This window comes from Podarcis bocagei, assembly GCF_964188305.1.
Source record: "Podarcis bocagei genome assembly, chromosome: 2".
NCBI classification, from domain to species: domain Eukaryota; kingdom Metazoa; phylum Chordata; class Lepidosauria; order Squamata; family Lacertidae; genus Podarcis; species Podarcis bocagei.
Window position 1 is genome coordinate 80,272,023 of NC_138126.1, and position 27,731 is coordinate 80,299,753.

The 27,731-nt window shown below is 38.6% G+C and overlaps 1 protein-coding gene across 2 annotated transcripts in view; it reads right to left on the bottom strand.

The window, feature by feature from the left end:
• Positions 1–1,975: 1,975 nt before the first annotated feature.
• The window catches only part of CPEB4 (cytoplasmic polyadenylation element binding protein 4), a 54,369-nt gene continuing 28,613 nt past the window's right edge, over positions 1,976–27,731 (bottom strand). Inside the window, exons 4-10 of one of the 2 annotated variants that reach the window (XM_081178432.1) lie at positions 19,230–19,253; positions 15,385–15,558; positions 13,413–13,502; positions 12,250–12,368; positions 11,118–11,232; positions 10,687–10,868; positions 1,976–7,082 (exon numbers count right to left, since the gene is read on the bottom strand). In XM_081178432.1, coding sequence (XP_081034558.1) covers positions 6,855–7,082; positions 10,687–10,868; positions 11,118–11,232; positions 12,250–12,368; positions 13,413–13,502; positions 15,385–15,558; positions 19,230–19,253 — 932 coding nt within the window. In that variant the 3' untranslated portion in view covers positions 1,976–6,854. The remainder of the gene's footprint in view (positions 7,083–10,686; positions 10,869–11,117; positions 11,233–12,249; positions 12,369–13,412; positions 13,503–15,384; positions 15,559–19,229; positions 19,254–27,731) is intronic. The other variant, XM_081178433.1, reaches the window with a different exon arrangement.

Here is a 27,731-nt window from a genome sequence, read left to right on the forward strand (position 1 = left end):
GATCTGCAGCATTAAGAAGGCTGGGCATAATTTGGGAACTGTTTGATGCTATTTAAATTCTCTTGTAAAATAATCTCAGGATGTGTCTGCTCACAAGATCTATGAAGAAGATGCCCAAATAGATTGTGAATACATGAAGAATTCAAAGTCTGCAGTTTTATATGCCTCTTGCAGATACCATCTTTTACATGATGTTAAAGTCAGGCACTTATTGTAATGACACCTACCCTTTGCAACTTTCTGTATTAGACAAGAACCATCTCGGTTGTCTTTTTGGAATACATTCAAGGCTTTCCTTTTTAAACAAGACTTTTAAGGGGAGATTATTATCTTAGTCTGTATCCATACTGGATTTGAAATGGTTTTTATATTTTGCTTTGGGATGTTTCATAAATGAAAAGAAATTGCGGGGGGGGGGTGTACTCACTTCACATTTCAAACAATGGCCAAGTAATATCTGGCTGGCATTTAAAAAAAACCAAAAACACAAAAAAAACAGGCGAAGAATAATATTTGTGTATGCACACCAGGTTGACGATATCACTGTATTTTGTATTGCTATTTCTGTAACTCACATAACAAAACATAGGGATAGGGTTTTTGTTTCCCTTTTTAGTTTCCTAGAAGGTAAATCAGATTATTTTAGAACTAAATATGTTGCTGTAAACATGCCGATTACCTGTAAGGGTAGCTCTATTAAGAAGCAGCAAGAAAACTGGGAGCCATCTTTCTAATTCAAAACAGTGATTGATTTTGTTTTCAACGCTTTGGCAAACAAGTGACATTTGCAACATTAGCTTTAGTGATCTGAATTTTGAAATTTTGGGTTGCTTTGTTTACATGTATCATGTATGGGATTTAGATTGTAAAGGGGCATTGGCTATAAAAACACAGATGGCTTGGCATTGTAATATAGAATACCACGTAGCTCAAAGCCTCAGCTGTGAACATTCCATAAAAGCTTTCCACTTTCTCCCTAGAGCAGCTTCCAAGTGTGCTTGGGGGATGAAGGAGAAAACCACAAGAACCCAGGCCGGCCTCACCCAGACTTGGCAAAGCTGGCCGAGCTTTCTTCTGCCCCGCCTGCCAAGTCACTCCAGTTTCTGATGCTTTGCATTCTTCTCCTCCGACACGTTGCCACCCCTATTGTCTCACCGCTCATCCAACATTCCATTATTTCGGCATCACACACTGGGCTTCCCTTTGTCCTGATGATTAAGTAGCAGAAGACCAGTAAGTGGAAGCAGGTGACTGAACACTTGGCTGTTTGTTTTTGGCCTAGCTGACATACTGAAGGCTGGATGTTTAAAAATAGATGCGAAGATGCTGAGTTTGCTGAAGATTCATGCCAAAGTCACATGAGACTCCTGCCAGAGACAGCAGATCTTCCCCAAGTACCAAATTTACAAAATATAAATAGTCAGTATTTGGCTCTACCCCCAGGGTGACATTTGAGCAGCAGCTGAAGGCTTATCCTAACAGCACACTCTCTGTGATTAGCGATGTCTGAAAACAAAGTTCTTTAGGACTATCCCCTATTGTTGGGCTTGAATATGCCTAGGACTGAGACATCGAAGCTGACACCACTGGGAGGCCAAACTCTCAAAATCATCTCAGGACAACATGACAAAATACTAGAAGGGTTCTGACCTGGCGGAAGATGGCAGATTTGCTTATTAAATATATCAATATCAAGGCCATGGAAGCTGCATCTCAAGTATCCAAGGGAAATGGCCAATTGTATTATGGAATTCAAGAATGACTCAGAAAATTCACAGATGATAATAATAATAATCACATGTTAAGCACATTAATCTAAGGTAGTACAGAAGACTGTTCTGGTTAACTAGGGCTCCTTTAGGAGCTGTAAGGATAAATGTGAGCATTTCAGCTTATTTCTTATTTAGCAGGTTTGACCCAAGCAAGAAGCAGGGCTAGATGCCAGAGAGAGAAAGTAGCAAAAGGAGAGAAGATCTGTTGTAGATAGTTCTTTACTAAAACTATTTCCTGGCTTATGATTATACGGAGAACATTGCAGGAGTCATAAGATGTGAAACTCATTGGGTTGAAGAAAAACCAGTGCACCTTTCAAGTCTCCTCTCTTTTTGTTTCCCCTCCTTTCCTTCCTTGAGCAGCTATTTAGATCTTAGCCACCTTGGTCAAAGTCCAAAACTCTGTCCCTTACACTGGCTCTTCAATTCACAAGGTCCAAAGTAGAAAGAATAAAAGAATCATTGTCTAATTTTTAGTACTTCTTTTGAAGCAGAGAATAAAACACTACTGCAGGTCAGATGTTAGTTGTTTCTAGAACATAGTGGTTTACAACTGTTATCACTAACAGCAATCACATAAATCTGAGCAATATCGGGATATGACTGTCCTTCAGGTCAACAACTGCACTTCACGGCTGGCCAGTGATTTGAATTAGAGACACGTGTAGCAAAATGATTTCCACTCTGCAACACTGTTCCTTCATAAAATAATGAAGTCAAAAAGGAATAGCGGTTATGTCACGATGCTGAAGAGCTCAAAATAACAGCTTGAGTAATCATTGAGTTAAAAGTTTTATTCATTCAACATCTCACATTACAAATATTTAAAAATTATATGCATACTGGTATAAATAGTCATTTGCAAACTATTTAATAACATTAATTTTCCACTAGCACTTCAACAAATGAACTCTCTTAAAAAAGAAACTTGTGTTATAACTTAGAGTAGAACATACAAAAATATGAACTTAATGTGAAAATGACTTTAATAAAAAATGAATTACCCTTATTTAAAATGCTATAATAAATACTACAACCTCCCCATACACAGTAAAAACTATATGGAAATTCAGCCAAGTAGTACAAGTAACTGACATACTTAAATAACTTTTCCTTCTGATAATATGAGCATTACATCGGGGGAAAACATATTAGGGATTAGTAAAAACTAGACACCCACTTGCTAAAAGTTTCACTTCCAAAAAATATAACAAAAGAATCTGATGAAAATTATAAAAACTAATTATACTTTAAATTTTAAAAATATAAAAAATAAAACAGTTGAATACAATATTGTCCCAATTCTTACAATGCTATCAATCACAGTAGCTTTAAAATAAGATAATAAAATAAAGCAAATGACCAAAACCTCTTTTATTCCTTTTTTTAAAAAATAATCTCAAATTTACATTAGTAGAAAGATTGATTTCTGATTCTTTTCTTTAGAAACACCAGCAAGAAAGAGGATTTACTAGAACAGTAGAAAATGACATTTTTAAATGTCTGCAATTAAAAACAAAGAATTACACTGCAAAGATCTTCCAGAAGTCTGAAATAAGTATTGCACATAACTTGAAGTTAACTTGCCACAATTCATCACATTCAAGTTTTAAATCACCTTTTAAAACAGAAGGCTTTAACTCTTCAAGAAACAAAAAAGGGGTGAATTATCAAGTCTTTCCAACAGCATCCTTATAAAACACTAAAGTCATTCACTGCAAGTTTTAGATTTGCTTTCTGCAGAGGTCTGTGTATGGAGAAGTAGATACTATATACCAAAAAAGCACGGGGCAGTGGGGGTTCCTTTACATATAAAATAATCAGAAACACTTTATTTTACATTGCAAAAATAACCATGTAATTACTCTGTAACTACATTGTAAGTACATGGCCAGTGCCATGCTTGTGAGAGAAAATGACATGCTTGTTTACACCCCTTTAAATAAAGTGATACCCTAAGATTTTAAAACTAATTACATGTTAGTTATGCTTGGAGTGACATGGCAACTCCACCCTCCCATGTAATCAGAAGGACATATTATATTAGCACTATCTAGAGTACAGAGTAATATAGATAATCATTTATGCCCTGTAAATTGAAGTGTAACCAAATAATCTGTAAACACGCTTTTCACACAATCACCACAAGTGAATATTAGTAGAATAACATTTTTCTTTTAATATTAGTCATGCATACTAACATTACATGCCCACCACTGGGCAGGCTTGGGTTTATTTCCTTACATATGATTTAAAAGAGCAGACACATCTCTGCAAACACCTAACATCAATTTGTTAAGATTAAAAATGGCTAAACATTCACCAAAAAACATCTGCATTTGTGTATTACTTTTAAAAACCTATTAAGAAGCGGTAGACAATTTGGGATGTTACTTTTAAACTTCTACTCTATGCTTATGCATTAAATTTCAAGGGTCTAAAGACAAACTCTCTCATTTGTCACTTTCATGCTTTTTAAAAATTTCTTTTTAAGTCTCAACTTTACATATAAGTATTTTTTTTTTAAATTATATGTACACCAAATACCTGGTGCTGGGCTAAAGATGTTTAAGCAACATGCTTTCTTTTCTCTGCAAATTCTAAAATAGCATTGCCAGTGCACAACATCCATAATTCAAAATGTATGCAGAGCACTGAAATGTATAAAAAGCAGAATATAAGAAAATAAAATTTATTAAAATTATTTATATTAAAAAATGAAGTATATGAAGATCTCTCAGTAATAAAAGTACAAAAAGCTACTCTTTGCAATATGAAAAATTGAGGTATTGCATAAAGAGATATCCCGTCAGTGAAAAGTGTGCCTAAAAATGCTCACTGTTGGAAAAACAAGATATACAAAAGTAGTGCATAACAAATATACATTATGTGCATGACAAAATAAGTTAGCTACAAAAACACTGTACCGAAATTCAGCAGGTCATGTACAAAGGGAAAAAATTATTATTCAAAGCTACTTCTCAAACAGTGTTATTTCTTGTAATGGTAACCCATCTCACCTGTTCACTGGGTAGGATCGGCACAATAAGACACCCCAAGCCACCTACAAGCATTTAAAAAAATTAAAACGAATATTCCAACTATAATTATGTACTTCAGAGAAAAAGGTCCCTGACAGTCTACAAAAGAGCACTCTCCATTTGCATTTACTGTTGTCAATATTTGCAGGGATTTCATTAAAAGCAGCTCCCTTTCTCTACTTGACGAGTAGACAGCAAATGTCTCCATTTTGACCTTTGGAAAATAACAAGGTATGTTTTATGTGTTGAAAATCAAAACTGCTTCTCAAAGATAATTGGGGAGGGGGAAGGAAAGGGGAGGGAGAGGGCTTACAGAAGAGATTTGCTTTTTTTGTCTGTAGCTGTGCTAAGGCAAGTCTTTGGTTTATGAGTCTATGGTGGTACCATGCCAGTTCAGATTGCCAATGGACTGGGTTGTTTTGCACACTGCTACAAAATCATTTCTTAAGAACTGAACTCATTCACTCCTATCAATTTTCTCAGCTTTACAGAGCTCGAGTGACTATATCAAACTAACCAACACCACCCTGTGCTTTAGCTTTAACATCTACTGTGTTCTCACTTATATGGTTCAAACAACCCATGCATTTCTCAGCAAGTTGGTACATTAGAGCCCTGGAATTCTTTATTTTCTGTGCTAAGTTCCAAAAAGAATTATTTATTGAGATTTTCTTACTTGCTCTCTGCTGAAAGACAAGCATATTCTTCTTTACCAATATGCAATGCATATTCATTCAACCAACAGTGCATAACATCCCTGGAAACAGACTTCACTTTGTCCCTCTTATGCTTTTGATGATCCAATTTCATTCGGAGATTAAAACACATTTACGTCCCAGAGTAAGCCCAGTAAGTAGCCAAATTTTGATTTGTGTGGTTAGAATGAATTACTAGTGTCTTACGAGGCAGGCGGGGGAGGTGGGAATCAAAATCATAATCTTGAGGTATATCTTTAGGTTCTTGTATTTCACGTCAAAATGGAGAGCAAAGGCTGGCCCCTGATTAACATTAGTAAATTAGGATATAGAGTTCTATATAACCATCAAAAATAAAATCTATACATTTGTTCTTCAGGAGAGGACATGCCAGTTCACTAGTTGTCATTACTTTAGCTTTGGTAGGATTTCTAGGGCTGTATTCTGATAATGAAGTTTCTTCTTTAAAAATAATAATAATAATATAACAACAACAACAACAACATCAAAGAATAAGTGCACTCCCCACCCACCCCCAGTAGTAAATTGACCCAGGATTTACATTCAGGAACTTTTAAAATGTGATTGCTTGGATGAAGAACACAGATCTAAGCTCTGCCTACTCAATTAGTAAAAGTTTGAATGTGGTGGGAAGTCGGAGGCACGGTGAGAAACACGTACTGTGCTAAAAAAATAGCTTCGGAACCCTTAAATAAAACATTTAACTTAATGCTGCTTTAAACCTTGCTCATGCATTTTTGTTGCTTTAAACATGCTCTTTCCTGTTACTAGGTTAACGGCTAACTGTTTCCATTGCTATAAAATCATAGGCGGCAAGAAAACAGGCTTCCCAGAGGTTTGGGCAGGGAAGGGGAGAAGGAAGGGTGGGTTGGACAAAGTGTCAGAATAGATTCATAGTGTTCCTATCTCATGATTACTTTTCATAAAAGTATTCTATTGATTTTGTTACTAGCAATAATTTAATTAAAAAACAAAATACTCTATTGTTTCATTTCTCTTCTCTTAATATTGTTCTCTCTTCCTTCAAGAAAAGATAGCAGGAAAGCAGTGTCCCCCTGGGTAACTAAAGGTAAGAGAACCTGGTTTCCATGCACTGTGTTATCCATATGAATAGCAGTTCCCAATACAGTTTAATGACAAGATTCTACAAAATACCTATATGATTATAGGTCATTCTTTTGTTACACTATTGTTAAGTTACAGACTACAACAGTAGGACATGCTATCTTGAATAAGAGAGAAGAGGAAGGGAGGGCATGGGAATCAGGATAACAGAAGAGTGCACTTATTTTGAGGCCTGCATATGAACACGCTGCAGGAATCACTTAATTCCAGCGGAATGAAATATGTCTCGGGCGATCTCCTCCCTCTTTCACCAGGGGCTTGTGGAATTCCCTGCCAGCGCGTGAATGGATAGCAGCCCAGCAATATTCACAGTAATACTGCAGACAGGTAACGTTAGCACAGAAAAATGGAGCGAATTTTCCACCACAACGGGCCCCCTGACATTCATCACACAGCTGATCATCCAAGACATATGGCTTAACTTCCACCTGTGTTAAAAGAAGGAGAGAGAAAGTTTACACTGCTAGAGTGTCTTCTGTGTCGATTACTGCAATCTAACTGTTAATACAGATGCCTCAATGAATATTCCACTGTGCCTTAAGAAAACCTCAACTGGAGCAGAGCAAGGATCCAACCCGCCGGGCATCCTGTTGCCAGCAATGGATAACCAGATACCTCCAAGAAACCTACAAACAGGGCAGGAAAGCTATAGCTTTCCCTTGTTATATGTCCACCAGTAATTTGGTTTTCATAAGTTGTTTATTAAGGTTATTTTATTACTGTTATTAAAATGTGTATATTGTCCTATACCTGTAGGTCTCTGAATGTGGAGTGTGACACTTGAGTAGATCCTCAGACAGATGTTTTCAAATTCCCACTGAGGCATAAAGCTTACTGAATAATTGTGCACAAGTCACCTTCTTTGAGTCTAACCTAGCTCACAGGGATGCTGTGAGGATAAAATTGAGGGTGCGAGAGAGGAAGCATATATGCTACCCTGAGATCCTTGGAGGAAGAGCAGGATGAAAATACAACTGCTACTGCTGCTATTATTATTAATAAAAAATATTTTACTAATTGATGCTAAAGTTATCTATCAATTTGCCAAACCCTCTTTTAAAGCAATCTAGGCTAGTGGTCACCACCATATCTTTGGCAGCATGCTAAGAGACACCATGCAAACCTACTGATGTTTTTGTCCCAATAATTCTTAGGATGCTTGCACATGTTAAGAATTTGTTTCGTTTTATGCAAGACACACCATTAAGGAAGTGACGTGTAAGGCAATAATTTGGCAAGGGATAAAGAAAAGGGTATTTTGATTGTGCTGAAATGTTTGGCCAAAGTATCATATTGGGGGAGTTCTGTGTTGCTGGTTAAAAAAGTATTTGTTCCTAACTGGCAGCATGTCAAGTCAATTTTGAACATGTGAAAGTATTTTTTAATTAAAGTTACTGAGGTGCCCCATAAGAACAAGAGATTGAGGAGTTTTGCTGAAATAAAACCATCTAATATTTGCTTAAGCCTCACCACTGGGAAGAGACCATGGAAACAACACAAGAACGGATATCTGTGATTGGATCTCTTCAGGATTGTTGGTTTTATTTTAAAAGGCCTGATTTGGATCTGGAATACAGCACAGGGAGAGAAGGCTTTAATTCTCCCCACCCCCACCCCCATGCCCATGCCATTTTCTTAATAGCTATGGGGTGGGGGAGCAATTTTGATTATTTGCCATGCAGAGCAAAACATACAGTAACCATATGTCAGGTTGATGATAGTATTAGGGGGACAATCTGAAGCGGGAAAAGGATGGAAATTGGTCTTACCATGAATTTCTGTTTGAAGAGTGGACTGGCAGACATTCGGTTAACAAGATAATTCCTCCAGTTAACGAATATCCACCAGTCCACTCATGCAAATATGAAGGGGAAGAGATGCTTTAAAAAAAAAAAATCCTCCCACCGCTGCCTGATTCAGTTTCTTCCACCAACTAAATTTACTATTAAAAAGGGGTTCAGTCCAATCATGGATCTTGTGTCATCTTGTCTATTTGCACCATTTAAAGGATTTTAAAAATAATTGAATGTTGAACATCACTGTTTCCTAACCAATGTTAAGAAGTGTGAATAAACAACTCCTTATTTCATTGAATATGTTTTGGACAGAAATATATTTCAGAGGCTGTAATGATATTTGCTTTAAATTGAGTTTTATAAAAACATGTGTATGTGTGTGTGAGGTTGAGAGAGCATTAATGTCAAAGTCTAGATTTTCACACAAAAAGAGAGGCACAACATGATCCAGATATCTTCACCGACTACAGTACACACTGATTGTCTGGATTTGCCAAACAAATGGGTGCCACTGTTATCACCAACTGTGGTAGCCCGTACTGAATGCGAGGGGGCTAAATTTAGATTTCCTCCCTCAGGGAAAAAAACCCTCTTAGCTGACTGGTGCTGTTAAAACTGACAGTGGCTGCATCGGAAGCTGTCTTGCAAATCTGGCTTGTTTGGAAGTCATTAGTCATAGTCCCTGCTTCACATGTAACAGGAAACCATGGTCTGTTTTTGCCACTCATGTGAATAGTAGTACAAAATGACAGCAAAGGGCATATCTTAGTTTATTAAACTGGGATCTGATTGTGCAAAAGTGGCATGTTTGATTTGCATCTGTGGCTCCATTCCCCAAGGGGGAAGCGCACACACAGATATGCAGGTTCTGGACATGGAAATCCAGCAAGGGGGACGGCTTTTATGCAAAGGGGACTCAGTCTAGAAAGGATCTGCATATGCCTAAATCTGCTGGAGGACATGGACAGGAATGTTTTCATTTCCTGCTCAGATTTCAGGTACGTTTTGCTAGCAACAGTAAATCTAACCTGCATGCCATTACTGTGTATGAGAAATTGAAACATGACAGCTCTTCTAAACGCAGAGAAGGACCAGCCACCACAAATCAATATGCACAATTTGCTCAGTTGCTTTTCCTCCCTAAAACTCCAATCAAGTAAATCATGGTATTCAAATTGCTGAGTCACAAAACCCCGGAAGAAAACATGTCAAATGGCTAAGAAACAGTAAAACAATACAACAGTGACAGAGCTGGCTCACAAGATCTTACACCACAACAAAATACTGCCTGTTCCTTAATCCTAACTCTTTCTTCCCACCATGTGAATGACACAGCACAATGAAAATATCAGAAAATATCTGTCCAACATTAACTTGGAAGTAACTGCAAGGGTGGCTGAGTTTTTATCAATAGTATCTCTCAGAGTGGTGAATAGCACTATTTAGCAGGAAGAAACTCCAACGAAAATTCTCATTATTACATATTTTTACATGGCTGTTTATTTGTATATATTTTAAAATTTTATATGTGGATGTTTTATGATGGCCTATATTTGTAATGCCTAATAAAGGTTTGGCAAAGTAAGGAAGGATGACAACGAGCTACATACAGGGAAATATGGACATTTGTGGCAAAGCTATTTTTGCTTTTGTTGGCATGTGCTGTGAACATATGTTATTACGAAGCTAGCACTAACATCAACATAAAATGATGATTGCATATTGTTGCTGTGTAACCTGCACGGAATTAAAACAGGACTTGGAGAGACTCAAACAAATTCTGTAGAAATGAATGCAAATAGTGCAGCAGTTTGCATTCTACTTTCATAAACCAATTGACCATTCTACTTCCAGCACATAGGCAGGGGTGAAAAAGAGGCCAACAGCAAAGCAAGTCATGCAGAGGTAACAGGATAACATTAGGAACACAGGCTTATGCTGTGCTACAGGAAATTTCTCTGAAGGGAACAACAGTTTTAGAAGGTGCCAGAAGGCATTAAAAAGCCAATGTTAAACTAGATCCTCCCACCTCCGGATCTCTGGGCTGATGGAGGGGCTTTGTGGTATAGCTTTTTTGTGTGTGGTATGGCTTTTTTATGCATGTATGCTAGGAATACAGGGAAGATAATATTTTCCATTTAATACAACATTTTCTCCTGCCACACACGGGCACTTATATGGAAATAAACCCATGAAAGAATGCTGAGTAATACACAGAATGTGCTCTAGCCCTTACCCGTTTATCTATCTCTCCATGTTGCAGCTGAACAAAGCGGGCACTGATAGCAGCTATGTAACTCTGTTGATTAGAAAATGCAACACGCCCAGCTCCTTTTGGGTACTTCAGCTCAGGATCTGTGTCAATTCCAGCATAGCAAACTCCTCCATACAGCCGGTCCATTATCATTGCAAGCTCCACTAAAATAAAGTAGTAACAAACGATTTACCCAGATATTTTATATACATACTTCTCTTTCTAGACCCTGGGCAAAAGCATGTTTATTTGTACTCTTGTATCTGGAAATAATTGGAGTGTCAGCAAAAGTTAAATTTAGCAAGCACTGGCATACTTCTAACAATAGAAATAAGGACACAATGTTCTCTCACAGCAGTAAGGCAGCTTGGATAGAATCAACGAGCCACTGCACTTGTTTTTGCATACCATACCTGCCCGTAAGGGTCGTGGAACTCCTCCTACAAAAATGGTTTTCCGCGGATCTAGAGGCTGTGAGCCATCCATCACAAAGTCACTATCGCTAAGATTCCAAGGCCGGATTTGAACCTACAAGCAGAAGATGAGACTTTACCACTCACAATTCAAGTTGACAGTCGAATTATCCCACCACCACCCTGCCCTGCAGCACGCACATCATTAAGATGTTACAACAACAGTGTTTCCTGCATGTCACGTCCATGGGATTTTAGAGGCTACTTTCCTAGCAATCATTCTTATCTAGTCAAGCAATAACAAAGCCAGGTTTCACATATGGAATTTGTGGAGCAGGAGCACAATAGGCTACCAGGGTGGAGAGAGGGCACTCCTCAAGGAAGCAGCTTGCACAGTCCACACGTCTGTCTAAGAAAGATGAACCACCATGTTCTTTACTCAGATATGGCTCAGACATCACAACAAACCTCTGTCCACACATTAAATTATTCAGAAGTGAAGGACTGAGGGGAGGGGGATGTACACAAGTGCATTGCATGTGACAAATGGGTTAGTCCTCAGCGTTTCCCCTAGAACAGATAAAGAGCTACATCCAGCCAGTGGCCCATACTCCTGCCATGCATACCAACGATTATAGTTGGGTGGGGCTGACCACCCATCAATCACCTGACATAATTATGGCAACTGTAAAGCATCTTGCTGTAACCTCCAGCCAGCTGGTTGAAAGTTATAGCAAGGCCCATTGAAGTCTATTTGCAGACATGTTTGGATTCATACTGAAGTGGGAGTTAGATCTCCGCTTGTGAGAAAACAGTTTAAGAATAGGAGGGTCTCTTTGGGGATGGGGCTATGCTGGAGATCAGATATGAAACATGTGGGATTTGGCCCCAAACCAGGTTAGTAAAGACTAGCCAAGTTTGGCCTAATGCCTGCTATTCTATATTCTGGAATAATTATCTCGGCACTAACCCAAAGAAAAGTGCACATTTATTGAAAAATAATGGTAGTATGTGCTCATGTAGAAAGAAAGCATGTATTGCCAACCTATGCCTTGTGAAAATGTAGCACTTATGCACCCAATTTCTGTGTCCATCTTCTTCTAAATTACACATACCTGACAATTCCACTTACCGGTTTGTCTTTAATTGTGGGACTGGAAACACACAGATAGAGTTTTCCATCCTCTTCAATACATGCATCAATCAAAGCCTGCACAGAGCTTTCATCTTGGAACAGCAAAAATGCATATCCTATGTAGATAAAGAAACAGAGGCAAACATTGCAAAAATTCTGTGAGATTCAGAGCGTTGAAGTTATCTACTTAGGCTCCACATAACCAAGAAAAAGACCATAGAGATGAACAAATCCTTAGCCCATATTTAGGGAATATGAAGTTTTTTTGGAGAAGCAGTTGGAAAAGCTCTGATCTAAACAAATTGCTTTTATTAATAAGAGTGGGAGCAGGCTACAAGAGCCAAAGCTTCCTACATTTCTTGGCCACAACTTCAATGGCAAACTCCCTATATATACAGTGTATGTTGTAACACATAAGCTTTTGTCATTCAAAGTGAAAGATTTAAGTAGAACAAGGAACAGGGGGTGAGGGGAGAGAAGTTAAAGCAAAGATGGAGAACCTATGGCTCTCTAGGAATGGTATTCAACTAAGTTTAATTCAAACTGGGCCTGTTAAAATAAATGGGCATAACTTAGTCAAGCTGATTAATTTCAGTGAATCTACTCTGAGTAAAATGTAGCTGAACACCCCCCCCCCCAAGATGTTGGGCTACAGCTCCTATTATCCCTGACCACTGGCTATGCTAACGGGGGGCTAATGACAGTTGGAGTCCAGTAACATTTGGAGGGCCACAGATTCCCTGTTTCTGAATTAAATAAACCAAGTAATTTACTGAATAGGAGCAGAAATAAATAATCTTAAACTATGACTAAATAGAGCACTCTTATCTACAGCCCAACTAAAGTATTCAAAGTACAACAGGGTCTTAGAGCAATAGCAGCAATGAAGAACAATTTCAAACAAACAAAAGGTACAGAGAATAATACTAAAAATAAATAAATAAATCCATACTCTGCAACCTTACTGTGCCCACATAGTAGGAAAATATTGTGTATCTTAGTGGATTGTGTTGGGCTTGAACCAAGAGAGCCAGGTTCAAATCCCAGCTCAGTTGTGAAGTTCAATAGGTGAAACAAGATGTCACCAGATCACAGTTAACCTGCGCTCTTCTGAGGAAGGATGGGACACAAAATGTAACATATAAAATACTAAGTGTTACCTTTAGGAGGAAAATAGGACTTGCTTTCAGCCTTGTGAGGCCAATCCACAATCAAAGGGCCAAAGCGGCGAAAGCTAGCGGTGATCTCATCTGCAGGTCAGAGGGAAAAGCAAGTATTAAAACACCACATCATACAGTGATTTCAGGTAAGTTGGTAATAACACTTTGGTCTAGCCTACAAGTATTTTCTGTAATGCTAACAGAGAGCTGATGATATTTTTATTGTTTAAAGGGAAGGCTTGACAAGTCAAAACGTATGTCTAATAATGAAGAAAACAGTTCAGATAGCTGTGTGTTTTAGATTACAAATAAAGATTTGCAGCAAGCCACTCAAAGGAGCGAAATCACTGAACCTAAACAGCTACCAGATCCTAGCTTCAGGCATTCTCCCACAGCTAGCGTGCAGAGTCTGAATCAGTGTGCTGAGCAGTCTGCTCTGCAAGCCGCTTTGCAAAACGCTGGGAGAAAGAGAAAAGAATATCACACGATCTAGTCATGCCTGCTCACATCACATGCTTATGCCACATCTGTGCACATTATCTGAGCTTGACCTCCGACTAACTTCGGCAGGGCTTCTAGAAAGCAGTTATGTAATAGCCATAGAGACGAAGATGCAGACAGTATGCACAGAACACATTAACAGAAAGCAATTGCTGCAGCCATTTCAAAGCCTCCTTCCATTTCAAAATTCAGATCAGGTGACTTACATACTGTCTAATATTACACAAATCTAACTCCTGTACAGCTCATGTTAACAGCAGCAGATAGAGAATTCTTAAAGTCAGTCTAATTTTAAAACAAACTCATAATTAAAGCTATTTAAAGGAAGAAAATTTAGTGTTTCTCTATAACACAGTATCTGAATAAATAAAATATATGTGATCTACCCACTTCCATTCATTTACTATTTTCCCTAAATCCCTCTCAAACTATCCTCTGGATTTCAACATGTGTCAGGATTTCTTTTCCCAAAAGCAAGTGATCTCTGACCCAGTCACAAGCCTCCTAGATACTTTCATGTGCATGCAAGCAACAGAGGTGCTAAAGAGATATTGGGACATTGCTTGCAGCTTACTAAGAACTGTTTTTCCAAATTAACAGAATTTGAAAATAGTATTTTAGGGTTAGCTATCCCAAAGAAAGTCATGTAAATTATTGTTAAAAATGAGGCATTATTTTGTTCTTATAACTAATTACCTAGAGGGATCTATTATTTATTTATTATCAACTAACGGCCTTCTACACAAATGTTTCAAGGCAATGCACAATAAAAATAGCAAAAAGCATTTAAAAACAACATATATATTTTAAAAACCGAAACCAACCATGAACAATACAAAATAGATACCCATGGCAGAGACCCATTCAGCTAAAGAAATTCATCCATGGTTGTCCATCTACTTAAACCCTGTTTTCAAATGAAAGTCTATACTGCAATAACTCTCACCCTGTTAGGCACACCCCCAGTAGTGTTCATTATGCTTAAAACAGATTTGAGGTGTAGGAATAATTCATTCCCCCTGTGAAATATACGGTGGTTGCAAAAAGGCAGTGCCTTGTGTATTGCTCTCTAAAATAATCGAAGCACTGCACTCCACTTCTAAGTCAGACACTGATCTAAATTTGTGCCTGTATTGATGGCTTTAACATAAAGTCTTAAGCACAGCCATCTCCAAAATAAAAGACCTTCATAAAGAGTTTTATGATGTCATTCAACATAATATGCAACTAACGGAACTAGATGGAAAGAAAACCTATCGCATGAGCTGTCCAGCTCATAACTCCTTATCCTCACAGTTCATAACCCAGCAGCTTGCATATTTGGCAGCTCATAGCTTAGGTAATTATTTTCACAGCCCCCCCCCCCAAAACTGCACATAGCCAAGACATGAGGGTCCACCCCTCCCACGTGTCACAATTAAGCCTTGCCCCTTATGTGGGTATTCTTGGCTATACTGATGTCCAAGTATACCTTCATCAATATCAGGTGGCAAACCACCTACAAACACCTTGCGGGAGTACCGTTCCACTCGCTCGCCATTCTGGTGGGAAAAGCAGTGTGGTGATCCCAAGCCACTATGGAGCGTCTGATCCCCACGTCCATCATCCAAAAACCCATCTTCCATTGGGAACAGTGAAGACTGACCTACAATGGAAAAGAGGGGGGAAATGCAAAACATACTAACAGAAGAAAATTCTATTTGGATAGATACAATTATTTCATTAATATTAACTGCTACATCAGACATGCCAGCGGATTTTCCCTTCTGCGTACATAATTAACAGTAACGTTAACTACATGTCTTTCTTACTCCTACAGCCTAACCTCTTGGGTATACGAAGATGCCCTGTTAATACTATCTATGAAACAAAATAGGAAAACTTCATTTTAATATTATTTATTAATTCAATATTTTTTCTGTCAACTGTTATGCAGGCAGCTCAAGGTAATGTACCATAATATAATACAAGCACAATCAAAATGGCTAACCTCTACCGTCAATATATTCCCCAATTCTCTTCTCAACACACACCAAATTGAATATTTTTCAAACATATGCTGCAAATAAATGCTTTATCAAATATATTAATAATTTTGGTGCCTTTCCCCAATATCGTATGAAGAATGCTGTGGAATTGCAAGTTGCAAGATTTCAGCTAACCCCATATAACTGCATAGTTCAGATGAAGTGAAATATCCCACATCTAATTTACACTTTAATCTCAGAGACTTGAAATCATGAACAGTCACAATGTGACAGTAGTAGTAAAATATCCTACCAAACAAATACTCCCCTCCCCAAATCTGAAATTATTTAGCCTTAGTTTTTACTGACACAGTAAACCAACTAATGCTGTAACTCTTCCTGGAAGTATGAGTTTCATAGGTCTCATAATGCTTGGCATACAGCATCACATACCGGTAATTGTTAGGTTATTAGACTAGTGCTGGGAAGACCTTGGAGAAGTCTCTCTCTCTTAGCCTAACCTACCTCACAAGGCTGCTTTGAGGATAAAATGGGGAAGAATAACAATGCATGCCTCACTGAACTTCAGGAAGAAAGGCAGAATAAAAACTTAATACTTGCCCTCAACCTTGAAGCAAATATTGCTGTCACCCCTGAATTCTTCTTCAGCTCAGGTTTTATTCTGATCTATAGAATAATTCCTCTTCCATCCAATCAGACTCCCAAACTTCTACCCACTCATTCCCTTCTTACCCACTAGCCTATTCCCAAACTTCCTCCTGTGAGCAGCCAGCCAAAATTATTTGCAAAAATCACTGGTCATCACAAAAGTATAGAAATATACCACCAAAATGAATATTGACCTCAAACGTTATTGAAGTCCTTCCCTTCATCCCCAATGGTGGTATCAGCAAGGAAAGAAGATTTCCTCCTTCTACCTTCGTAGGTACCTGCGCCACAATTAACCCCTGGAAAATCATTTTTTCCAGTGCCTACCAACATTGTTGTTGGGAAAACTACATTTCCCTGATTTTGTTATGAGAAGGAGGGAAAGGAAGAGTGAGATACCCCTCCTTTGCTTTTCCCTGCAGCTTGCTACCACTACTGCCTGAGCCAGAACACCACTAGTAGATGAGTAAAATCCAGTAAACAAAGGGTAGTTGGCTTAGAAATAAACTGGTTACTTCTCAGCTTATTTCCTAGCCAACAAAGAAACAAGCTGAGGCTCATTCATCAGTCTTGGCTGTACCACTACATACAAGAAGTAAGAACTTATGCAATTGTGTGTTTTTCCATATAAGAAAAGTCCCCACACATATAAGATTAGCATGTCAGGGGGAAAGGTTATAGCCTAGCCTTACCCCTAATATGCCAGCTTTCAATGTTTGATGTTTTTGTAGAGGAAGCATTTGGTTCTGTGACTCTTCACTCTTTCAGACTGAAGTGATATAGTCCAGGTACAGATGTATCACCACAGACAGATGTAGACTCTAGGTGGTTTTGTTTCCTAATAGTAACCAGTACCTTGATGTTATACAAGATTAATGGATTATCTAGGAAAGCCATGTTTCAAGAATCATTCTGCTATTAATTATGTAGGGGTCTCCTTGCTATGGTACTTACTGTATATGTTACTGTGAAAGTGGTACTTTGTTTCATACCGCTTAACATTCATATAGACAAAACTGATCACTTTAGCACCTGACTTCCTGTATCATTTCAAGACAGGCTGGAAACTTGTGTTTCTGGCTAGTGTTCCATTTTCTTTTAAATTAACATTCACACAGAAGGAAAAAATGTGTTACAATCCCTTTTTGATGAAACATCACAGTGCAGTTTTATTTAGAGTACACCAAGATGGTTGAAAACATTGTTCCTTATATACTGAATATGGCAAGCTACACATATTGTCAATAGCACTGTCATGCTTTCCTCTATGTGATCATTCAACAAGGGCAGCAACAGGAATGTCATAGGTTCCTTTTGACATGGGAAGTGGCAACACTAAGGTTCTTGACTGAAGGGCTAAAGGGCAGATCAGTGTAAGAAGATCTGTCTCCTCCTCTCAAACGCCTCACCTCTCTGATCAAGGGGTGCCCCCAGAAGACAAACATGTCAATAAAATCTGAGTCACTAATAAACAGTGAACCAGTTTACCACAATCTATCAAAAAAAAACCTCCTGTTTAGAAGATGAGCACAACAATATTAATCCCATTATCATTACCAGCATTCTAGAACATTTGCTTTCTAATGTAATGATCTGAAACCCACTGAAAGGGATGAATTCTCTTTGAAAACTAAATTTGCAGACCCTTTTCCTGGACTACATATAGCCACTCTTCCTTTTCTTTAGTATTAACTCTCCTTACTACTCTATTCTTATTGCAGAAATGCTTCCCTCACCCCAAGCAAGAAAGTGTTGAAGAAGCTAAGCAAAGTGGCATGTATTCATGGTTATTTACTCAACATGCAAGTTCAGAAGATGAAGTCCGAGCAATGCAGTTCCCTCATTCCACAAAGCACCTAAGTGACTTAATTGCCAGGATCCATTTTCACAAATGACATGAAACTCCCAACTTCAAATTATGATTGCTAGTGCCCCCAACCCAGGCTAGGGAAGTTTTTAGTGTGTGATGTATTGTGCTGTTACTAATTTTTGTTGGGAGCTGCCCAGAGTGGCTGGGGCAATTCAGTCAGATGGATGGCATATAATTTTATTTATTTATTTATTATTATTATTATTATTATTATTATTATTATTATTATTATTATGCAGCAGCTGAGGAGCTCTTCAAAACACACAATTACAGTTCCAAGGCTCCAGCCACCTCTCAGACACAAAGTTTTTTAGCTTGTTCACAGGAGAGAACCAGAAAAGCAATCTGATTCCACAAGGGCACACTATTTAAGAAGCAGTATTAAATCACCCATGTCAGAGTACATATGATAACCATTGTCTTTTTCCTATTACAGTGCATCATGGCCAAAGTCACCTTTGAAAAATAGACCTGGAGCCCAAGTCACTTAGGTGCTTTTCTAAGCAACAACCACCCACACCCACACATAAGGTCAGACCTACATATATAGTATATAGTCTACACTGTAGTAACACTGATTGACGCCTCCTCATCCCCATGCCTCAGTATAACTATCCTAATTCTGCCTAGGTAGTCTTAATTTTGGGAGCCACTACATTAAGTTACTAAAGGTTACCACAGCATGCAAATTGAGGAAGCCTGGCTTTTTTAAAAAAAACTGCTTCCAGTCCTCCTTACAGAAGCAGATTGTGCATTAGCTGTGCCATGAGACATTTTAAACATCAGAAAATTAAAGATGAATGTTGTTACCTCGCCTTCTCCCATATGTCCTTGCTGCATGTCAAATGAGAAGAAAAACAGCCTTTCAAACATTGTTAATTATATATATATATTGTTTCACTTCCCTTATGATTGTTCAGTGGTTCTTAGGCTTTAATGCGCTGCAGACCACTTAAGAAACCTTCCACCCATACCCACATATTTTGTCACTGGGTACACAACAACATGACAGAAGCTAGCAAAGAGATCTCATTTTGAAAACTCACTCTTTAGCTGCTTTGTGCTCACTAGGGCACCCTGCAGATCTGCAACTTTATTAGTAGTGACTGTTTCTCTCATGTTGCTAGGACACTGCATCTTTCGACTTCAGTTCTAGCATTCTGTGTGTTTCCTCAATATCATGACATTTGGTTACAAGGTACCACCCTCCCCAGTGAAAAATTTACACAGGAAAAACTGACAGGACCATACAAACACCATGACATCCAACACAGGAAGGTCAATGTCTAAGGGCCTACAACTCCCAGTTTAGCCCCACATCTAGCAAGTCACTTGTAAGCACATGATCAATTGGAATAAACCAGTGCAGGACTCTGTAGATTAGGTATGAGGCATCAAAACTGGTTACTTTCTACCTACATCTATTGCACTCCCTCTGTTATTTGTCAGCTTTGGCCATTGAGAATAAATTGCTCCAATACTCTAGCTTCTCAATGCTGCCAGTGAAGAAGAAAAATACAGCTATGCTATAGCTTTTTGAGTTAAAAAGCTTCACACAGCAACAAACACCTCATGCACAGAGCAGCAACCAGCAACGGTCTTTTTTACCTATTAAACCCAGAAACAAGATTACATCCCCCTAATTTCCAGAACAAGGGATAGTCCATTAGGCAGAGAGCATCATATGTCACATTATATCGTATTCAGCACTCAGTATTAGGAACATACAGCAAAGCTTACAACCCACTATTTAAGAACCACTTGTATTGATTCTGAGGGTTCAGGCATTTCATCAACAAAAAATAGAAAATATGAACCCTGCAAATCATTTTGTTTTCCTAAAAGATTTGTTACTTTTGTTCCCGATATCTCCACTCCCAACACGTTTACTTGACCAACTCTCTCCACAGAACAGGAGCTTTTGCCAGTGGCTCTTCTCGCCTATATCCTCTCTTCACTCCTTTCAAACAAATTAAAATACCCCTCAGTCACACAGGGTCTGATGAGGCAAAACTGGCAGCATGTTCAGAGGGGCTGGAGCTAGAAAGGGGTGATAACTGTACAGTGGACAGAAAAATTCAACACTCAGTATCAACATACTGGAAAGGAAGGTCTTGACAATAATTCCTGCTAAACATCAAGTATTTCATTGTTTATAAAACCAGAAAGGCCTAGGGTGTTTCTGTAATTACTGAAGTAAAAAATCTAGCTACACTACTCTGCCTTGTGTTTGCCTGACAGAGCCTCAAGTGTTTTCAGAGCATTCCCTGCCTAAAAAGCTATAAAATTCTGCTTGTGGTCTATAACTGGCTAACAAAACCAAATATACAACACAACTTTCCTTGTTTGGTACACTGACGAGCTGGTCAACATAGCTGCAATTCCTAGTGAGGCCCATGAGAGTGATGCTGAATTGGCAGACTCCCTGTTCTGTCACTTATGTGTCACAAAGAGTCTGGTTTTGACATAAATGGTACCAAGAAAATAATACAGACTTGCAGTAGGTTTTCCTGCTGCAGATTTCCAAGCTGTCTCTTAACACAGATTTCTCACAGAAACCACAGCCAAACACTACAACTTTAAAAACACATTTAAATATATGTAGACCTATTCATGTATTGAAACACAGTGACATTTGTGTCATCCACATTTATATTATCTAGACGCTATAGTGATTCTAAAAACATTCCTGAGATGAAGATGATGTTATCCCTATATCATATATTTCAAAAAGTTTTAGCTGTTTCTGACTCAAGTACAGACTGAAGTTTCAGCTAGAGGCAGAGCTCAAGTGCATTGCCCCAGTGGTAATCTTCACAGGGTGCTTATGTTTGACAGATTAAGACAGGGGTGGGAAAACTCAGGCTGCAGGGCAAATTAGGCCTGCTGTGGTCCTAATTCAGCCCACAAGACCCATTTGAATGGGCTGTGGCGCATAATGTGCTCCCAATTGTTCTTCTGTAAAAGGGGTTTGCATTCAGTGCCTTTAAATTTGATGCCAAAGGAAAGCCCTAATGGGATTAGTTCCATTTGGAAGCTCCTGAGTGGAGCCATCCCTGCTGAAAGTGGGGCTTGCATTGAGCACTGAATTTAAACTCAGCACTGAGAGCAAGCCCTGCTTTAATCAGCTCCTCTCAGGAGCTCCATATCAGAGTCCCTGAGCAGAGCAGATCGCTGCTGAAAGTGGGACTTGTATTTTAACTAAGCTGTGCCTTGAAATTCAAGCCGTGGCTCCAAAGGAAGAATTAAGAGGGCACTTCAAAGTATTTGCCAAATTCTTCCTTTGAAAGTGATATCACACATCTGATATCACCCAGTGTCATCTAAGTGTCACAGGTGGTCCCACCTACCTGTCAAAAGTAATTAGCAGTGGGTGGGCCACTTCCGGATCTAGCCTAGCAAAAGATTCCTGCACTGTTGGGCTGGATGATCCTTGTGGTCCCTTCTAACTCTACAGTTCTATGATTCTATAGCCACCCTATTTTCTGAAGCATTTTCCAGTATTTTTGTTACACACTTGAGAGAAGTCTACTACTTTATAAGTGCCCCAGTTCACTTTACATAAAATATGTCTTTCATCAAAGGAGCCGAAAAGCAGAGAAAGATTGCTTCTAAAACCTTTATGGAAAAATTTTGTCTGGATGAAAATCAAGTGATTTTAGTGCCAATTTACACAGCTTCCTTTGTTGACAAACCTAACTTCCATTGCTAGATTTCCCTCAATCCTAATTTGAAACTACACGAATGGCTCACAGCTGGGGAAATAGTCTGTAACTTCATCCCCAACCCCATTCACTGTGCCAGAAAACTGCAATCCTGTTATACTCATTGCTAAAAATTCATTTACCTCTCTGAATCTCTGTAATGAAGAACACTTTATTATCTGCCCACTGTGGAAGCAGAACCATTATAAGAATATTTATAGACATATATTTGTTAGTATCTGAAGGTAGCTGCCTTTCCAAAAGAAAGTCATCATTGCTGCATCCAGGTATTAACTGTAATGGGTACAGAGTTCTAGAATAGAATTTGAGAAACTGATGTTTCTGCTAACCATTCCAAAAGTAGTGATAACTCCCATTCCAGCTTCTACTCTTCATTTATCTAGGACCAACAATTAAAGGCCTGTATGGAAGGAAGAACTGACACGATCCCTGTTTGTAGGGCTGGCTCTGGATGCAACAGACAGGCGAGAGATGAAAGATGATAATAGTTTGACCAACACATGGGGGGTGGGGGGAGATAAAGTTGTGGCAGTAGCAGTACAGTACAGAAAAACATGAGGGTAGGATGGTCCTGCTTTGCAGGAGAAGCAGGTTCTGCGGAAAGGAGAACTTTGATAGAAGGCAAGGATGACTGTCATAGGCAGTTGGAGTTCACTTCCCCAAAACGTTACCTGAAACATTATGTAATACTACACCCATCAATGCTGTTACACCAATATTTCCTGCTGCAAACAAAGTGTAAAAGGAAAGACGTGTGGCATATAACACCTGCCTAAACATGCCAGGGAGCCCCAACTGGGCCACATCTCCCCAATATATTTGGAGGAAGTGTTTGCATAAGTCCCCAAGTTTGATCCCTACCATACACAATTCAAAAGAATTCCAGATATCAAGAAGTGGGGAAACTGTCTGCCTCAGACATCAGTAAGCCAGTGCTGCTGGAGTGACAAATACAAATGAGGTTGACCAATGGTCTGCTTCCGTAAGGCAGCTTCATTTGTTCACAAACTGTTAAGGATGTGTGCTGGTCACACTGTAAGAACAAAAGAAGAGCCTTGCCAGGTCAAATCAAAAGCTTATGTACTCTGGCATTCTGTTCTCAAGGTGGCCAACCAGATGCCTATGGGAAACCCTTGTGTATCCCAAGGAAAGATGATTACTCTGTAAAGTGTGGAGCTGCTTGTGATTTGAAGTTTTTGAGGTCAAGGGAATGATGATTAAACTGACAAATGAAACTATAAAGCCACCAGGAACCATTCAATCAAGCAAAAATCTATAGGATCTCATATTTACCTGCTAACAGTTTACTGATTCCCATTAAGTTTCCATTTTTCAACACTATTTACTAAGTGGCAACACATTTGTCGTTAAACCAAAAATTCCTGTACAGTTTATTCTGTAATTACTTTCATAAATTTTGTAAACTAGGGAACATAAGCTAAAATGCTTAACCTGATCTACTAGAATGCAAGAAAAGAATGGCCTAAGTGGATCACAGCAACAATGATCCATCTAATCCAGCACTTTGTAACTGGTCAGATGCCATAGGAAAGTTCACAAGCAGATCATGAAGACGATAACTACCCTGTATTTGCTAAGCAGATAGAATACCCATTTTTCATTAGTTACTACTGCTAATATTCATTGATGTATCTAATCTCTATTAACTTGTCTAGACCTTTAAAAGAGAGAGAGCAAGAGAACCATCTAAGCTAGGAGCCTTCATCACACATTGAAACAATAAATGCTCTAAGCTGAAATGTGTGCTAAGAAACAGTTTCTCTGAACCTACCAGCAAACTTTTTCTTCCAAACTTCAGCTGAATTACCCCAGTGCTTGCTGGGCAGCAGTCACAGGAGCAGTCCTTATGAGGCCTGTCAGGCCCCGCCCCAGGCCAGGTGCAGAGAGGTATCAAAAGCCAAGCCTCTAAAGGTCACTAGCACTTTACTAAAGCTCAGGAAACTACTGGGATCCAACAGGTGGTTCAAATTGGTGTGTGTTCCTGGTGGCTGATGTTGCATATTGACCTAAGATTTTCAATGTGCTTCTATACTCTAAATTTTGAGTACAGTACTTGAAAATCACCCAGTTACAAATTAAGCCCACTATCAACAATAAATACTAAGAATCTTGATGGTATTGAATTAGCTTCTGTATTTTGTAGTCAATTGTAGGCAAAATTGTTCCTGGGGCAGCTACAATCAGAGAGAACAAAGAATAACTCAAGCAGTAAGGAATTTGCTAGCATCACTGTATTGCTCTGATCTGAGTGAAAGAAACCTTCATGCTACAACATAAAATACCCAACACAAATTTTGCTTAACCTGGTCCAGCATTTAAGAACAGCAAATAAATTTCTGATCCCTCAAATTCATTCATGACAAATTGTCCAAAACCCTTCTTACATTTACAGCATCAGAAGAGAAAGATCAATTCATGCATGGGACACTAATGTGAGAAAGTGGCTCATGTGCAGCTAATGTGAATGAGATTAGCTCACATGAAGTTAATGTAAGAAATAGCAATGACAAAGTGGTTGGAAGGGCTAGATTGTAAAATACCTGAAGTTTGAGGTATACTACAAAACAGAACCCAAATTATTTATAAAAGAAAAAACAATAAATCCAGCCGCAGTTACAACCTTTCAGTAACAACCTGTTTGTAATTTCTCTGGGTAGCAGTCTGATTAGGGAACTTTACTTATAAAATCAGTAACTTTATTCAGGGTGGCTGTAAACACACTGTTCAGATTACCAAAAATATTAAATCTTACATGCATATGCACAATACAAACTTACATAGGATTTCACAATATCAGACAGACATTATGGAATGGTTTATTTCTAAGGTGGCCGATTCTCAGGAAATAAAAATAAGAAAAGTCACTTTTCTTTAAAAAAAATTAAATGAGCCAAGAAATGTTGTTGAATGGCAAAATAAAATACTTGCAAAACAATTGTAGAATTCTCCTCTTTGGGCTGACATTTAACAACCAGATTAAATGTGTATATATAGAACACTAAACCAACAGGATAGGGCAGATTATAAATGTAATTATCATTAAAATTATAAATAAAAACATGTAGGGTATTTTAAATTTAATTTTACCTCTTATACCAGGTCCTGGGAGCCACTCAATAACAGGTCTAGAGTTGCTGACATAACCAACTATTCTACAGCACTGTCATTTAAGGTATCTAGAAATTTTAGTTCTTTGTCTTTGAATTAGACAGGTGCATGTTCTTTTTTTTAATATGGTTTCCCATCATGATACAATAACTCAATGTAATCAGTACTTGTGAAATTCATTAGACTTTAGCTGCAAATTGGTCAGCCCTTTTCTTATGGCTCTCAAGTTAAGAGAGTACCTCCTTTCAAAGGAAACAACTCCAGTTTGGATTCCAATTCCCATCAGCTCCAACCAGTGACCTGTGATAATATGGTTTGTACTCAAAAATATTTGGAGGGTACCACATGGGGGAAGGCTGTCCTATTCCAATAAAGATGAGCTAATTTTTGAAGAGCTGAGGTATATATAAACACGGGTTGGAAACTAAACTAAGCTTAAGGTGAAACAAAGCTTAACTGCACATTACAGTGATGCAGTGAGCAACATGTTTAAGGGCTGCTTAACAAAAGGGGGGGTCATTTGTCCACTGCCTAGCAGAAGAAACACCCTCAAACTCTTTAAAATGTTATTTCTGACTTAGGAGCTGTGAATATTGAAACACTGGCCAGAAATAGGGCATCTAGAAGAACTGAAATATATATTAATTAATGTTTCATTTGCAGTTTTCTTTGCTCATCCCCACCCTACCACAACCCAAAAGACCACTGCAGGGCAGTGATGGAAGAGGATATACTATGGCACTAGATATGGTAAATAGTCAACATGACTGTCCAGCAATAGTGTTGCCATAATAAACAGATGGACAGAGCTGCCAGTGGGCTTTGTTGCATATATTGTTTCTTTGGTGGGTGTTTGCAGGATAATCCAGTACTTCAGCACTAAGTTCCAACACCTTAGGCAGTGTTCCTGGAAACTCCTACTGTCTGAAATACTGCATTATGTGATGTATTGTATAGTGCTAAAAGAGAAATAATGATGCACGGGTGTATAGTAACGTGAACTCTTTAAAAACATGTTGAACACTTTGTCTTTTCCTCACAAAGCAGGCCAAGGCACTGGCCATGAAAGAGGTTGGTGCTCTCATCCCCTCCACAGGTCAGTTCTCCCTGTTCCTACTTCAGCTCCCGCTGTCACCACTGTACACAACCAAACCTACACTAATTCCTGGGCATAATGTGGCAGGTGAGAAGCAAGGTAGAGTCACAAGGTGAGTGGCAGCAAATCCAAAGGGGAACCACAGTATGCTAAGGGGATGGGAGGCTCTTATCTCACAAGTTCTCTGCTTCAGAACTTTTGCTCACTCTGGTGCAGTTGCCACTACTGGCCCTGTGCTCACGCAACACTGTCACAGCTCCAGGTAAAGCACTCATCATGGGTCTGTTCTGAATGTACCTGTATGTCTTAACATCCCAGAACATATTCCAAACAAGTCTCTCCAGAATCACTTCATCCTTTGCTTATTTAAATAACAAGCCTCACTATATGCAAAACTAAACTTCAGATGGAATGTTCAATATACAGCTTTACAAGTAATCAGCTTATACTATGATTGTGCAATAAACTAATGCTTATTTAATATTTTTTATTTTACTTAATACCTATTTAATTAAAAAACCCCAGACAACTTTGTAGCAGGAACTGAAATTTATTTAAAGCTCTGAATGTCAATAGTCATCCAACACTTGGCTTAAAGGAGGGTGGGGAGGTAAGCTTACAATTCAGAAATAAAAATTATTGAGTTTCCAAGTTTGAACCTGGTTTGCTGTAAAATGAAGTGACACTGATAATTCCATTGTAAGAAAATGAGAGAGATTGTGTCTTTATCTACAAGTTATCAGCTTAATTAGAACAGATCTACAAACGCTCTCAGGAGGGCAGACCCCAAAGATAGAAGTGTGTGATCACAGAATTAAATACAGCAGCTGAAATTTGCCTTGTCCAGCTGAATGCTAACCAAATACCAGGTTAGGTGGGATAGAAACTTTAACAGTTCCTCAAATGACTCTGTGGAAAGACGGAACCGCCAAATAGCTTCAAATACTGCTCTATAAGCAATCAAGCACTGATGTTGCACAGCAGTGAAGCTGGCAGCCATAAGAAACTAAATAAATAAATGCACACAAAATGGCATTGGCGTGTAAGTAGGCCTTTATTGCTTTGTCACTCATGATGTCACTAGCAACAGCCATTGCAATAGCAACGTTTGGCCACTGCAATTGCAGTTCTGTGGTGTGATTGATGAAGGATGATATATCACATTGAGAGTACGTTCCGAGAAAAGGAAACAACTTCTGAAACAGAAGTCTTTCCACGAAGAAAGTATTGCAGCTACTGAGCAACAAATAGATAAGAACTGCACAATCATTGCTCTAATAACTTCATGTGAAGGAAGGCCCTCAAGAGTCCTGTTTCTGCCTATACCCAGCACTGGGGAAGAAAGACTTAGCTTGAGATAAA